Genomic DNA, 16,419 nt, shown 5'->3' with positions numbered 1-16,419 from the left:
ACAGAGACTCGGCGAATACCTCGTGCATTTATTTCGAGCTAACAACGTCGAGCTAGCAACGTTCATACCAGAGAGCGCATAGTTATAGCCGCCGGTAAATCAGTGTTACAACGCCCTGCGTATAGCCACGTCACACTGATCCGCATGTAATTATCAATTTCGCTTTTATTGCGATAGCAATTATATGGACACTCTAAAGCAGATTTGTGCCGTCGGCGTCGCCGTCGTCGTCGTCATGAGGTTCCGTATGACGTCCACGGCGATGAATTGTCGCCGCGCTCCGGACGCGGTAGGTGCGAGTGAAAGGGCGCGAGGGACGCGCGCTTTCACGGGGAGCGAACGCACGTCGGGGAGCAAACGCGCGTTCTGCGCCGTGCTCCCTGAAGGGCTGCAGAATTAAGCGTCTCTTTCCTCCTCTCCATGTATAGAGAGCAAACGCAACTTTTTCCGTCGCGTGAAAAGCTGTGGGGGACGGAGGGAGGGAGGCGATGTTTAGCTGCGGCACCAAATACGTCTTATTAAGTGGTTCTTGAGGGAAAGGGAAAGGTTGGCGCTATCTTCTGCAGCCCTTGAGGTGCACGGTCTCAGCGCCACCGTATTATTATTATTTATAAAAACGCGCGCACGTTTGGTGCGAACGCGGACAAAACGCCGACGGCATCGACAACAGTTCTGCGTTTTGCTGGTGCTGCTGCATGTCCAAGTTTATACAGTGATAAAACTACTATCCTTACTCCGTATAGCTCTCTACTAATTTGCTATCACAATTGGTGCTTTCGCCTTTCGGTGAAACTGCGACAAATTTTTCATGCATTTTGCACGCATTTGAGTTGGTGAATTCAGTATGAATTATCAACATATCCATTCGTATATTTCCGTCCTTTATGCCACTACAAGAAGCTTTGTTACAGTACGTCTCCTCCACAGCCGCAGAAGAAAGCACCGCATGTGCTGCGTAATTTCTTCAGTAATGTGCACAATGTCCTCACCTTGGTATACAAACCTCGACGCAGCGGCCCTCTGTGGTCAAGGCCTCACGGTAGTACTCGACCGCCCGGTCCAAGTCATTGTTCGCAAAGCAGCAGTTGCCTTTGTTCACGAGAGCTGCAACAGCACAAGAGGTTCTGTCAAGAGAATTGTTATTCCAAACCACTGAAAAACACACAGCTAAATTACGATGGTTGCTGCCCACAATTGCATACAAACACACTGGCATAAGCGCAGCTTCAGTGCTCGTAGACGTTGAATGAATGTACAGAGCGCGAGTAACGAGACTCTGGAGAATTTAGCTAAGCCTTTACAGTCTGCTTGCTCATACAATGGCCAGGCAGCCACTGAGCAGAAACGTTGTCGCGCATGCGCAAACACTAATGCCGCATGCCGAAAGCAGAACGACGACCTTGCTTCGCTACTGAGCCGACGGAGCGGATCGCAAGGATGCGTTCCTGTCATTCCGCAACCAAGCTGATTGCGCGTCGCTCGTGTCCCTAAAACAGGGTTCTAGAAAATTCAAAAGGAACATAATGTTCTGCAGCGCGACCTGACGCTGCAGCTTCACAGTCAACCCCCCCTCTCCCCCCCCCCCCCCCCGTCTGCCTACCGCAGGCTTTAAATGTGCCTGTGTCACTATGACAACACGGCTCTTGCAATTTGTAGTCTGTTTTCAGGATCACATAGCAATAACGTGCATCGTGTCTTTGAAGGCTTTCCGATTTGAACACAGTGCGTTTTATGCGTCACCTACCTCCTGCGTTATATCTGTCCGCTTGCACGGCCTGGTCCGCATACTTGTCCGCTTGGGACAGGTCTTTTGCTGCGCAGTATACAGCATTTGGTCATCAAATCAGAACGAAATGTTCGCCTTGCGTGTTTACGTTTGTGAGAACTTAAGAGCCCTGTTAAGGAGCCTAATTAGCCACAAATGTAGACATTTCCTACCTAACACATTCATTCGCAAAGGGTGCGCGTTGGCATGTTTACTTGTTCAATCTTTTGTCACGCGCACGATCGTAAGCATCAGATAATAGTAATATACTACACGCGTCTAGAGCAAAGTTACAAGAAACAGGCTGCCAAAAGCAGCAGTGGGCTTGACTGGCAGTCATTGCAGGCAGTAACAAACTACCAAAGGCACCTGGAACTTTAATTGGCATGACTTGGCAGGACATCGAAATATGTACGTGTGCCTAAATCTCCTTGTTTGCGGCTAGTTGGCGCATTCTTGAGCACATAGCAGGGCAGCGCGAAAAACACGGACTCGGATCCAGGATTCACGAAGGAGCGCGCTCACACTTTCAACGAGCTGACGCAGGCCTCCAAAATGGCGCGTCAGCTGTACCCTCCACTACGGTGGTTAGATTGGTAGGTGTGCCGACCGGCGTAGTTCACTGCTTCTCCACATCATGACAGCAGGAGTGGCGCTGCAGTCGCAGGTCTGCCGCGAAGTGTGCGTCGTCTGCTACTAAGACTGCTGCTATTGCGCGCCTGTAAGATTTCAAATACTTTGTTTTTTTCTAACTAAAACTTGAAATAAAGTGGAAATTATGCACTGAAAGATACTATAAAACGTGTGATGTTTCTTGTTTTAATCAGTTGCCCTCAAAAACTGTCATTATATCGTCTGCTAAGAGGTAGACGGCACGCTGAGCTGCACTCGCAGCCGTGATATAGCACCATTCTTTATCACTTACCTGAATGTTTATGCAGTGGAATGGATACCGTGGATAACACTCGTCAGTGCCAAGCTCCTCAGGATCCAGGACTGAGTGAAAATGTCGCTACGCCCGAAAGAAAACCAGGAGGGACACCACTTGCTTTGCGCCCTATTGTAAGTCCCGCTACAACATGCGAGCCAAGGGCAGAAGATATCGCTTTTTTACGACGCCGCGTGACCCAGAACTGCTTCAAAAAATGGGACGTGCACTTCACCGCGCTGACAAAGAACTTCAACTGCATTCGGTAGTGTGCGAGCGCCACTTTGAGGACCAGTTCGTTGAGCGTCACTACACTCATGTGATAGGCGGGCAAGTTGTACAGATTCCGAGGGCATATCCGCGGCTAAGAAGCGACGCTGTTCCATCAATACTGCCCGGCGCGCCTGCTTACCTTTCAAAGACCATTCCCGCAAAGAAGCAAGACTTCGACGGGATGTCGGCCGGTAAAATACGCGAAAAAAGAAAGCGCGCCTGAACTTCGACAGATTTCCACCGAATCACTTGCCAATGAAAGCAGCGCTTGTTGTGATCCGCCTGTTGTAACCACTCAAGAAAACATTGATGTGACGGCCCTGCACTTTGCCCAACAGTTTCCTGGACACTGCATTCAATGAACGATAGCCCGGAAACTGCGGCGTTTTCAAGTTTGTTCAAAAGATGGCCACAGCATCACCCTAGTAAAGGTTGTCCTTGTACAATTTTGTGGCAGTAAAATTCTCGCTAGTGTCTGTGTTCAAGGAAAAGTGGTACTGAAGAAGACTTTGCACACAATTGAGGAAATGAGCGTACTCCTGACGAACGTTGACAAAATGATCCCGTGTCAAGGAATTAAAGCAAGTGGGAAGCTTGAAGGTGTGCTGGCAAAAACGACAGCAAATACAAAGAGCCATGGCAGCAGAAAATTCAGCTTGAAGTGCAGTGGCATCGCTTCCCAAGAAAACGACTGCTGCAAGCACTGCCGCTACACCAGAAAGCTGCTGCAGAAGCAGCTCTCATATAGACGAAGGAAGAATAAATGTACTGGCAACTGCACATACAGATACAAGCTTACAGTCCAAAAACTGAAAAAGGGCGATAGGCAAAAAGTAGTCACCACAGAAGCAACGGTCCACTATATGGGGGAAAAAACCCGTAAACTCACAGATTACACTTTGAAATCTAAAATAAAAGATTTGCCATTGAAGCAGCAGCTACAGTTCATGGCTTGTTTCAACGCCTGCAAGCGCAGCAGCACCAAAGGCATGAAGTATCAGGCTGAGTGGATACTTGAATGCTTGTTGATGCGCACGAAAATCAAACACCTCTATGAGCACCTAGGCAAGGAAAGGATCATGCTGCTTCCTGGACGGACCTGCCTACCTGCGCTGATTTAGTGGTTTCGGCTTCAACAGAAGAGTGTTTTCAGCGCTGAAAGAAAAATGCTGTGAAATGCCTGAGCATCAGCGTCATGGTGGCATATTGCTAGACGAAATGAAGCTGCCTGAAAATCTGTCCGTGAATCAGTACGGGATAGTTAATGGACTCGTCGATCTGGGGCAATTTTCGACAGGCAGTGCAAATTCTGTCATGGCAGACCATGCTTTGGTAGTGATATTCCAGCCGTTTACATGGAAATGGCACCAAGTGCTAGGTGTCTTTGCGTCAAAAGGAAATGTGAAGGCCAATCTCCTTGCCAAAATCATTCTTGAGTGCATTATATTGGCCGAGAAATCTGGCCTTTTCGTCGACTTTGTCACGACTGACGCTGCAAGCTGGAATCGATCCATTTGGCGTATTTTTGGCATTAGAGGAAAACTAGAGCGAGTTGTCTGTAAGACATCACACCCTGCTGACTCCAAACGCCAGTTGCACTTCGTATCAGACTTTCCACATTTGGTAAAGAACGTGAGGAACAGCTTCCTGCACCATCCATTCGCGACGCCCGAGGGAACCGCAACTGTGAAACACATTGAGGTTGCATGGGAATACGACCAGCAAGGAAGCATCTCCTTGAAATCGATGCCTAAAATTCACAGATCGGTTGTTAAGCCAGACGGCTTTGAAAAAATGCGAGTCAGCTACGCATTTCGCATCTTTTCTGACGAAGTTCGACGAGGTCTTTTCATGTATAAAGAACAAATTGAGTGGAGGCATGGCTCCATCAACGCGACTGAGTCTTTTGTCAGACTGATGAAAGACGTGATTGAGATCATGACATCTAGGTTTCCTGCAGCCGCCCTTCGTCTCAGCTCAAGAAAAGCTGACCGACTTGCCGAGTTCCTCGAGTACTTGAATGAGTGGGAGCGTTCCGCTGAGAACGGTGGCTTCATATCGGCGAGCACAGCGGAGGGTCTACGTGTTACGCTGTCGAGCACACTTTCCCTGTTGCAGTATGCTACCACCAAGCTTGGCTTCAGGTACATCATGACGTCCAGACTGAGCCAACATATTTTGGAACAGCTGTTTGGAATCTTGCGACAGATGTCTGGCACAAACGACCATCCAACACCCGTGCAGTTTTTACTATCGATTAATACACTGGAATTTATGAATTTGTCGAAGAGCTCTGCTTCTGGAAATGTGCCTTCGGGCTTGCTGAGCAGCCTCCTTAATGTAAGCGACCTCAAGGAGCAAGTGACAAAGAAACAGAAGCACGTCGACTGGCCTCCTAGACATTGGGAACTTACAAGCAGCGCACGAGGTGCTCAGTGCCTGTGAAATTGACCACAGCTGCATGGCAACAGAAAAAAGTGATTACCAGGCTGATATTTTATGTGGCCGGCTATGTGGCCAGAAAGTTCGTGGCAAAGGAAAGGTGTACGGAATGTTCTCCGTGCTTTGTTCACGCCAATAGGACAACCTCTTCCTCCAGAGTCATCACTGACCGTTCACGTGAACATGGGTGGGCTGACATTTCCTTCCGATAGTCTGAAGAAGATGGTGACATCTCTAGAAAATACGTTCATGCACTGTCTCAGTGCAAATGCGCTGAGGCGTGAGAGCCTAGTGGATTTTTCATCCTACATCCAACTGAAGCCTCCAGGAATGGTCGACTGTGAGCAACACAAACTTGAACTTGCACACAAAATTATCAAATTTTATTCCATAACGCGTCTTCACTTTCTTGTAAAGAGCAGGAACTTGGCGTCTGGACGCACACGGGAAAAGAAAAAGCACATGAAATTGCGACATGTCTTGTGACCGCAGCGATGCAGTGCTGTACTTCCTAAACCTTGTTTGCGGTCATAGCTTTTTTCGTACAGTTGTTTGCGCGTGTGTTTGCTCGAAGCATGAGTAACACATTAAAATATACTTATATGATGATCAAGAGGCATAAGTATTTTTTTTCATTCTATAACCGACAGCTAGTCTACTCGTGACAGAATTTTATTGGTCTCGTATACCTACCTCGTGCAATAGTATCATCATGATCACCATAATCAGCCTATTTATATCCACTGCAGGACGAAAGCCTCTCCCTGTGATCTCCTACTTCCCCTGTTGTATGTTAGCACATACAACAGTAAAAAATTGCACTAAACACTCTGGTTGTTTGAATTTTAATATTTATTCCACGTTGTTCTACGTTCATTAAAACAAAAAATAACCCTCCGACGCGGTCTCGAGAAAGCACACTTCGTGCGCGAATGACGCCGCCACACGTCGCTTTAGGGCTCCTGAATATATGCTGTCTCGAAATACGAATTTTCGTCGCTCTCGCCTTTAGAACTTCCGCAAAGCTATTACTTTGCTTCAGAATTAGTGTCCTTATTAATAGACTTACGTGAAAGATCTTAATAATTGTCAACACAATTATATATTTTACCTCTCGATCCTGGGAAGAGGCAGCCGACGGACGACTCAAATACGATACTTTCACCATTCAAGTAACATACATGCATTGATAAAATTCGTAACTGCCTCTGATGTCACTTAAAGACAGCTTCCAGTTTAAATACACGGATAAGTGCGCCGAAGTTCCACTGCAAAACGGCCGCAGCAGCAGACGACGCGCGCCGCCTGCGACAAACCCCCGACCGTATAGCGCGAATTTTGTCGTCATGATGAGGAGAAGCGCTGAACTACTCTTCGTGCCCGGCGGACGGCACACCTATCCATCTAGCCACCGTACCTCCACCGCACAAATCCCTTAGCAATCGACAAGCAACCCTTGGCTCCAGTTACAAACACACACGCTCCCCTCTCCTCTCAATTTTTCTCACTATCACCCACTTTTCCTCACTTCAGGCTCTACACTCTGTCCTGAACCTCGTGCTTCTGCTCTCAGTCTCCTTTCTCATTACCCGGCAGATACTCTCCCGTGGGTACTAGAGCACCTGAAGACCTGGGAGGACTGGGAGACTCTGCTACGCTCCGGAGATCCGGTAGTGCCGACCACTGCTACCGACCGGGCTGCCAGCAGTATATGGACCGAAGCAACATAAACGCATGAGTGCAGGGGAGTCGTACGGGGGATCAGGAGCCTACGTGCTCCAAACTCATCAGTCAAAATAAAGATTTCACGATGATGATGATGATGACCAAGAAAGGTACGTACACAGAACGGACACAAACTTCCAACTATATTTCAGAACAAGAAAGCGAGCCTATATCAATACACATATATAGTCAACACGTGCCACACAACTTTGGTAAAGACTTAAAGCGCTTCCATGTAATCCCTATTAGAGACACACCCCATAGTAAGCATGTATGCCAAATGAATCGCGTCACAGACATGCGCGGATACGTAGACGAATCTATCACGTGAGCTGAAAAAACGTGATGCGAAGATTCAAAGGAACACTGTGTGCCACTTAAACAAAACCATCTGAAAATGCGGCTTCTTTGCAAGTAAATTCACTGAAGGCATGCTTAGCATTTGTCAATATTCTTAGCAATAAAATAAGCTTCTATGACCTCCATTTGCAGTTTGTCCTTTGATCTGGATAGGAAAGCTGTGTTTTCAAAATTCGGCGTGCACCCACACCGCTTACAATGAATATCAAGCAACCATCGGTTTTACTGCGTACAGCCCAGCTATGCTCTCGGGCCCTTTCGTGAAAACAAACCTATGTATACTCTTTCACAAGACAAGAGGATAATGTAAACGACAGCCGAAGCGCACTCTGTGAAGCGTTTGGCGTGCCGTTTGTTACACACAATGTGCCTTTCTTTGCACATCATTGCACACACTTTGGCAACTTGCATGGAGCGGTACAAACTGTTCTTACCCCAAACCAATTGGCAACTTTCTTCAAAATGTGTGACACATGGTGCATCTAGGGCATTACATCAAATAGCCTTTTTGCAGCTCTAAGCTGGTTTTTCTTTCCATTCACTTTCAAGTTCTGCAAAACACGCTCACAGGAGGTTAAAATCAGATGTTATGGGTAGACAGCATTGCTCAGGCGATCAGCCTGGTGTAAAAGGCTTTCATTAACCCTATGTTGACAGGATTTCTCAAATGCCGAACAACAAAGCATCACAATGGTCCTTTTTGCAATCTTGGAATGTGCGCTTTTACACGACAATAGAACAAGAACAAGAAAGGCTCTGTTACCGTATAATAGCGCACATTTTTTTATTCTGAAATATAGTTGGAAGTGTGCGCCCATCCTGTGTATGAACCTTTCTTCGTCCGTGTTTATCGCGCTGCCCTGTTATGTGTTCAAGTGTGTTCCTAGCTATATATTCAAAGCAACAGGCAGGGAAAACAATATCGCGCGATAATATCAAAACAAAAGAGCTAACTGAAAGCAAATGCTGCGGTACGAAGTCCTTCAATACCTCTTAGCTTATACCGCCGAGTTGATGGCACTCAAGCTAAACTTACGGCGGGGAAAAAAAAACTACACATTGTTAAAACACGTGACGCACATGCCCCTACGTCAGCAGCGGTAAAAGAGTGAATGACAAGGAAGCACCGTGGCAGTGACGGTGTTACGTGGCGGTGAAGAGAGGGTGTTACGTATCAGGGGCGGCAGAAGACTATCGTCTTTTGACGTCATTTGCAGCGAAGCAAGCAGATAGTCGGCAAATTTTTCGCTTACATAACAGTCACCGTTCATGGTTTCTGCACAATTTTTCAGTGTTTACTACTTCACCAAAAGTGCTCTCGTCTTCGGTAGGTCGTAGCAACTTTTAAGCATGCATATAATATTCAACTGACTCGTATTTCGGTATTCAACAAGTACCCAAGCACCACTAAAGCTAAGTTTAGTGCAACCCTTCGTTGCGAAACATTGTAGCATGCGCGGTGATTTAGTTGCGCTAAGCACAAGCGCCCAAACATGTGTAGAGAAATGCTGCAAGAGTCTTTGACGAAATGCGCGAGTTTTTCTCCCTGGATCATACTTTGCCAACCGCATGTCTTCCTGCATGGTTTTCTCTTTCATGTTGCTGCGCTGTGATTCTCTAAAAAGTTCTGAAAAAAAATATTTTGCACGATCGCCTTATTACATGCACTTGTTTCGAAAGCATTGAACCCAAGTTTTGGTGCCCACAGGATGAAGAGCGCCCGATAACATTCCGAGGCAGTATATACTTACCAAGTAGTACAGGAACGAGAGGTTCGTGGCGGCAGTGCTGGCAACCTTCGTGTCCTTTTTCTCGAAGGCCTTGAGTGTTTCGATTGCCTGCGAAGTTCGAGGACGGTATTGTAGTACGCGTCTGTGCGGTTTCCTTCAAGGCTGCGCCACAGCAGCGATCTGTGCTGCAGCAGGGGTTACTTTCACACAACTGAGATATTCATGCCCACCTGATTGAATTCCCTTTTCCTCAGGTAAGCGACAGCCTTGCAAATTTCCAGATCGTTCGCGATGTAGGCGTAAGCGGATGATTTGATTTGCTCCAGACACCTACGGCAAAACAACGTGTACGATACACGTACAAATAGGCATGCATACATGCATATGTATGTGCGAATAGTACAATATTCGAGCCACAGTGAAGTGCGTTATATTTTGTGAAAACTATTAAACAATACTTCACCCTTCGGCACCACATGCAGGCACACCAGACCGTATCTCACAATGCAAAGCAATGCGCATTGCAATGCAGCTTGTGATGCATTCCCCACGCTCCAACATCTTTAAGTGAGACAACTTTTGTGCCCGGAATTTTCCGGAACGAGTAACACTTGATTCCATGTTCTCTAATCAATATTGGTCACGTGCGCAGCGGCATGGTCGATTATCGCAAATGAGTTGCTCTGTTAACTTCTCGTGCAGTTGATACGAAAGCATCCTTATCCTGTGCAATTTCAGTTGTAATTCGGTTAGACAGACCCAACTTAAGCATATCAAGAAGAGCTCGTATTTTCAACTATCGCATGCCATGTTGATAGCGCAACCAAGGTGAGAGTCAAGCGTTTTTTAACTGAACGCACCCATCGGCTGAGACTGAATATATTCGTGCCTTGTCTAATAACAAAAAATTGTACGAATAAGAAATTGAAGCGATATCGCGAGGTGGCTGGTTCGATTATCAGACTTGACGCGAGCATAATAGTGGGTGTGGTGCGCAAAAAATGCGTGTTCTGCATTTTTCGTGCGCTACCGAGAACCGCAGTGAGCTGCCAAAATTAATGCGGAGACCTCTGCTACACCATCCTCTTCGGCGTAGCTGTCATTGTTAAACAAGTCCCTCATCAACATCCAAAATTAGCCTAGCTAGTTGTCGAAGCTCGTTCTTTTGTTCTTACGAGAGTTCATTTTTGTTATTAAGGGCAAACGAACTCCACGCGGTAAATCCGATTAGGGGTTAACAGCAACATTCCTATTGACAAGTTCCGCAAGAAATCCTAACCTAAATCCTAAAGTCTTTCGTTTCTTGCATTTTTTTTAGTTATGCTCCATCAAACGAACGCGGGATTGGTATGGACTGCGTATGAAAATAGTACCATGAAGGGGGATGGTTTTAACAGCATTCAAGATTTACAGATCACTGCCAGGAATTTTTCCAACAGCCATGCTAATCGTAATGAGTGCAATACGATTACAGATGCAGCCCCAGACAGGGAAGGCAGGAATGACACAGGAAGCACCATAAGGGATACGCGACACATATTCGATGCAGTCGCGGTATAGCTTCGCAGCTTACCACTCGTAGCCTTCAGAAAACGAACTGCTGATCACAGGGGCGATGAGCTTGGCGGCTGTTGAGATGCACCATTCGGCTTCCTGTCTTCTGTGGAAAAAAAATGGCACGAGGATTATGTCTTCTACGAGTGCGCACACGTACTCACTTGTGTAGCTATAGATAGTTGCAATCACATGCAAAGAGAAGCGGCTTATTGATAACTTCGGCAGATAGCTTACGGAAATGGTAAATGGACATAAAAATGTTTCAGCCAGATTCTCTCTGTTATTCCGATATCACATTCCACCTGCCGTGGTTCAGTGGCGATGGCGTTCCCTGCCTGAGCACGGGACGGGGGGCGGCTTGCTATAACATGTAATTAACGAAAATAATAACGAATTAAAGAACGCGTTCTCGTGAGGACTAGGAAGAACGCGTTCTTAAATTCGTTATTATTTTCGTTATTAAACGGTCGTGCAGGCCGCCCCAGGTGTTTGACTTGGTGGATCAAATGAAAATGGAACCCCCGGAGTTGTGCACATCGAATTGTATAATACCTTGTATGATGCTGAGTATCATTATAAAGAAGTGCTGATAGTGTGCTTGTATTTTGTTGTTGCTGTTGTTTTTGTTGTTTCAGTACACTCAACTTCATAGAAGATACAAGATATTATACAATACTATGTCCACAACTCCTGGCGTTCCGTTCTCATTTGATTCGCCCCTTCATACAAACTGTGGCATTATTCCTACGGAGGCGCAACACAATAACGCTCATGTTTGCTCGTTAAACAATCGCAGGCAGTCAAAATTAGGACAAGTGACCACCGCCAATCACTATAGACCTTTTCACAAACCGACGTTTGAGTAGCGCCATTGCCCGACACGGGCGACGTCTAGCGTCAGAACATGTTATGCCGCCATTGTGGACTGTGAGCCTTGCGAGAGCAGGCCCGCCGCACTTCGGTTGTGTGATCTTCGCCGCGCATTATTTCGATTGTTTTCGTCCGCTTCGCTTATCTTGTGCCGCTTGATTTGTTACATGTTTCACGTACTCGCGTGAGCGCTCAGTGTGGTGTGCCATGGCAACAGCAAGACGAGCCAGTGGATGCGGTGTTTCGTCGTCGGTAGCGGCGGCAGCTGCGTCTGCTTCGTCGAGACCTGGCGTGCTAATAAGCGGTATATTTCATTGTTATTGCTGGACACATGTGACCGTATCGTCGTTTGATTCTGATCATCATTACGTTTCGCGGTTGAGGGTTGCCTCATTTAGCGAAAGCAGGCGCGTACGTAGCTGTCGGGCAATGCTTAGAACCAGACACCGGCGGCCCGACGACGCATGTCAGTGGTTGGTAGATATGCGGTGGTTACTCCATACGCTTCCGAAGCAACTGAACAGCTCAATCATGCAACATTTATTGTATCTGGTGCAGTGCAGGGTGCTTATAACAAAATGTAAAAACATAAGCGTGGCGATCGAGCAGCGCGGTACCTGCAGCGAAACGACGCGCGGCGGTGATCACAGATGCCAGCGCAACTGATACAGCCCAGGTGCTGGATTTTTATTTTTAGTATTTATTTATACATACTGTCAATCCCAATTACTATAACAGGACTTGCGAATTACTATAACAGGACTTGTTATAAGGATATGTAGCGCCCACCGACGCTGCTAAGCGCGAACGCTAAGGTCAGCGTTCTCGGCCGGCGCCTTGGGGCCGGCTGCGACTGACGAGAAAAATAAAGTTGGGCGGCGCGTGCCAGCGGCGCAAGCACGGCACGCGCCAGTCCGTTCTAAAAGTCTGCTGAGCTGGTCCTCTTGGTCGTGCGCTCCGCGGCGACCCCTCGGTTTCTTACATTGGTGACTTCGGACGTGATCCTCAGGGTATCAACAAGGACCGATTCAGCATCACCTGCTACCGAGCCCTGCCCGCGGCCATGGACCAGCTGGAAGAAGAGTGGCGCCCACCAACGCTCGACGACCCTTGGCGTTTGCAACTGTGGCCCTACCGTCCGCACAGCCCTATCGTGTGGTTCGCGCAGGTAGACGCACAGCTATACGTAAATGGCGTATCGTCACATTTCTGGCGGTACCTACTCCTCAAGCGAGAAATTCCGACCGACGTCTTCTCTTGTCTTGACCTTCCGTCATCAGACCAGAACATGTACGAGGGCCTCAAGACCGCCTTCTTTCAACACTTTGGCGTACCAGTTCCCGATCACTTACGCAGCACGACACAGTTTCCTTCAACGGCTGACGCTTCTGAAGGAATGGCTCAAACTACGTCGTCCTCTTCACCATCGGCGCTGGGTGAACGCTGCGCCACTGCTCGCGAATCTTGCGCCGCACCTACACCACAGGAGCCACTGTGCGGAGACAAGAAGACAACTGCGCCTCCCGCGTCTTGTTCGTTCCCCGACGACGAACAACCTCCCGCCGCACTGCCCGCACCATCAACTACACAACTGGTGAGCCCGCTAGTCCTCAGCAACGACCACCTTGCATCCACACCCGAGCACACCAAAGAGTCGGCATGCACTCCGTCTCCACCCGAGTTACATGGCGTCCCCAGTCCAAGCCGTGGAGATGACTCAGCAGCGAGCCGTGCCTTGACGGCTGTCGAGACGCCTATCAGTCCGCCTGTTCCGAGTGAAATCCTGCGGCATCACTGCGGTGAGACTGGTCCGCCAGCTATCACGTGCACTGAACTTCCTAGCTACGCCAGTGTCTTTCTCGTGGAGCCCTTGTCGCATGTCTCCTCTCGCAGCGCACGTTCAGTGTCTCGGCTTCAACGCCCCAACCACACTGCCTTGACGTTTGGCCACAAGGATGCCTCCCCGGCTTGCTGTGCTCGGCGTCGGAGAACTCGTGCCCAGCGCGGCCGGCAGCCCCGCTGCTTCGCTGGTTTTCGTCGCTGCGTCCACCCGATTTTACACAAGTGCCAGGGCGGACGCTGCTACCGCGCACTTCGAAAGCGCCCGCCCTCAACACCAAGCCTATGTTCACGGGTCCGACTGACATTCACACGTTGGCACCACGCTAACTTCGATAGAGCGAACCGGGTCCCGTCGTTGCGGGTTTGTCACCACGGTCGCAGCATCAGCGGGGGCCGGATTCGATGTTGCTGTCGGCGCCGACGCACCCCACCACCGTCTTCACCACTTGACCAGCCCAAACTTGGACGATGTCATCGTGGCTGCCGCGTTCCCCGCACCGTTCTGCGGTCGACCGTCCATGCTCACCGACCATACATCTGCATCTGCAGCTTAGAGCGCCAATGGCGTCGCCCCTGCGCCCTCCTAGATGCAGGGATCATCGGGGCCACGTTCCTCAAGCTGCCGCCACCAAAACCTCGTCCGCTGCTGCACTCACAGGCCAGACCACCCCAGTGAATCGCGCACATTTCGCCGTTCCGTCTGGGCGGGGGGCCCTGTAGCGCCCACCGACGCTGCTATGCGGGGACGCTAAGGTCGGCGTTCTCGGCTGGCGCTTTGGGGCCGGCCGCGGGTGGCGAGGAGAATAAAGTTGGCAGCGCGTGCTAGCGGCGCAAGCACGGCACGCGCCAGTCCGTTCTGAAAGCCTGCTGAGCTGGTCCTCTTGTTCTGGCGCTCCGCTGCGACCCCTCGGTTCTCGACAGATGTATTTGTTTACCTATTTTTTTACGTTTGTTTACATGGAATGGCTTTTCTTTCGGATGTCTGAATTTGAAACAAGCTTCGCTCACGGTGAACCTTAACGTAGATCGTGCGCGAAGTTTGTATTGAAGATACGGCATACGGCAAGAATTGTTCGTGTGCGCTATCTCTGAAGCGAAATAAGCCAATAATATTGGCTCTTTTTCTTGTTTCCCTTACACCGTCTCACTGTGCAATGTTCATAATAAAGTAATGTCGAGCCTTAACAATTGTCGAATAAATACACATGCATATGACTGTAAATCACTACTGACCGTGAGTGCAAAGCGCTTAGTGGTCAGCGAAGCGGTCACTGCACGAACGTAAGTATTTCACTTGCTCGACTGTGCGAGTAATTTTTTTTTCGTTACTGTTATTGTTGCAAGCATGATGCTATTGTCCGCGTACCCATGCGAATACCGTTTTTTATGTTCTTAATTGCGCGGGCTCATTAAGCGCGTTTCTACGCCACGCACAGTTGGCGCATTACGGTTTCCGAACTCTAGCACTGGAGCTAGGCCGCACTGATGAGGTTGACACGTTAGTTTTTGCATTCTCTTGCTGCCCAAGCACATAGACAACGCTCAAAGATGGGTGAGCTTCATGCAGCACCACACTGTTGAAGTTATTTACCTTTATGAGCAGGGCCGTACAGGATGCGTGTGAACGCAGAGACAATGTTTTGATGGACACAGGGGCTACATACATCTTCCAAAGGACACGATTTTTCCAGATCGTTGCGAAGTGTATTTACCGACTAGTTCTCTCGCAGAGTGCTTCAATTTGTCTTATACCGGTGTTACACGGCCACATTTGATAGCGATCGAGCCCGATCTAGATCGGAATATTCGACCGCGATTGGCTCCCTTCCGCAGATTCAGCAAAGAATTGCCAATCGAGACCAAGAAATTTGACCCAGATCGGGCTCGATCACGATCAAATGTGCGCCGTGTGACCCACGTATTAGGCACTGGAATGAAGTCGTGTTTGAAAGAATAACAAATGTAGTTTCTGCCACTACATACGAAAAAATATTGCACCAAAGAGCTCACGATTCTCGCTACCTATAATGAAATGTGCCGAAAATCGTTTACCAAAATGCGTTATTTAACTTATGTGTGCATTGGTTCATATTAGACTGAAATGCTAAGTCCTCAGGTGATGCAGGAAACCGGCGAAGCGTGAACATACCACATCGGCAGTGGTCTCGTGGATTGCTGTGTTGTGGCCCCAAAATCATTATTTTCCGTTGGTTCATTGTGCACCCATAAGCTGCACAGTGCTGGCCTGTAGCCTTTTGATGAGTATATGTCATTATTTACGAACGTAAGTCATTCGGGACAAAAATAAACGGAAACATCGAAGGAAAGCTGCCGCTCCGCAACGCAAGCGCAGGGGAAGCTCACAGTCCAGGCCAAACAGGCAACACTCACACATACTCTCGACGCCAGACCGTCGGAAGTGCCCTCGTGAAAACGTCTATAGCCTGCTTTTTTTTTGTCGAACCCAGTTTATTAAAGGTCGGCTCCGCAGTCGTCAAACGAGAGTATTCTTATGCATCCGAGTGTTCTCGATCACCAAAATCAGAGTAGAAGCGCGCAGCACGCGTTTCCTCGCCTGTCAAGCTCCCGCGGGTCATAGCGAACTATGCACATGATCCCTCTATCAATTACATACCACTAACACCTCCAGTGGCGTACCAACTATTTCTCAAGTGGGGGGGGGGGGGGGGGGGGGGGCAGACCACTTGCTTCTCTCTCTCTCTCTCTCTTTCTATATATATATATATATATATATATATATTTGCGAATTACTATTTTGTTATCTGATAGAGCCCGGAAAAGGCGTCTGTTAGCTCTTTTTATATGGCCTGTTTATCAGCCACACATGGTGAACCATGAAGGCCCGAGAAATTATTTTAACTTGTCTTTATTTCTTGGAACTACACAAAACACAAGATTTCAAGATG

General features: G+C 48.3%; 1 protein-coding gene across 1 annotated transcript in view; it reads right to left on the bottom strand.

Annotated features, from left to right (window-relative positions):
* Positions 1 to 985: 985 nt before the first annotated feature.
* The window catches only part of LOC119462460 (intraflagellar transport protein 88 homolog), a 66,893-nt gene continuing 51,459 nt past the window's right edge, over positions 986 to 16,419 (bottom strand). The window contains exons 12-16 of the mRNA XM_049672989.1: positions 10,797 to 10,883; positions 9,454 to 9,553; positions 9,241 to 9,331; positions 1,745 to 1,807; positions 986 to 1,104 (exon numbers count right to left, since the gene is read on the bottom strand). Coding sequence (XP_049528946.1) covers positions 986 to 1,104; positions 1,745 to 1,807; positions 9,241 to 9,331; positions 9,454 to 9,553; positions 10,797 to 10,883 — 460 coding nt within the window. The remainder of the gene's footprint in view (positions 1,105 to 1,744; positions 1,808 to 9,240; positions 9,332 to 9,453; positions 9,554 to 10,796; positions 10,884 to 16,419) is intronic.

The sequence above is a fragment of the Dermacentor silvarum genome, chromosome 8, assembly GCF_013339745.2.
Source record: "Dermacentor silvarum isolate Dsil-2018 chromosome 8, BIME_Dsil_1.4, whole genome shotgun sequence".
Classification (NCBI taxonomy): Eukaryota; Metazoa; Arthropoda; class Arachnida; order Ixodida; family Ixodidae; genus Dermacentor; species Dermacentor silvarum.
This window is presented reverse-complemented; position numbering and strand designations above follow the sequence as displayed.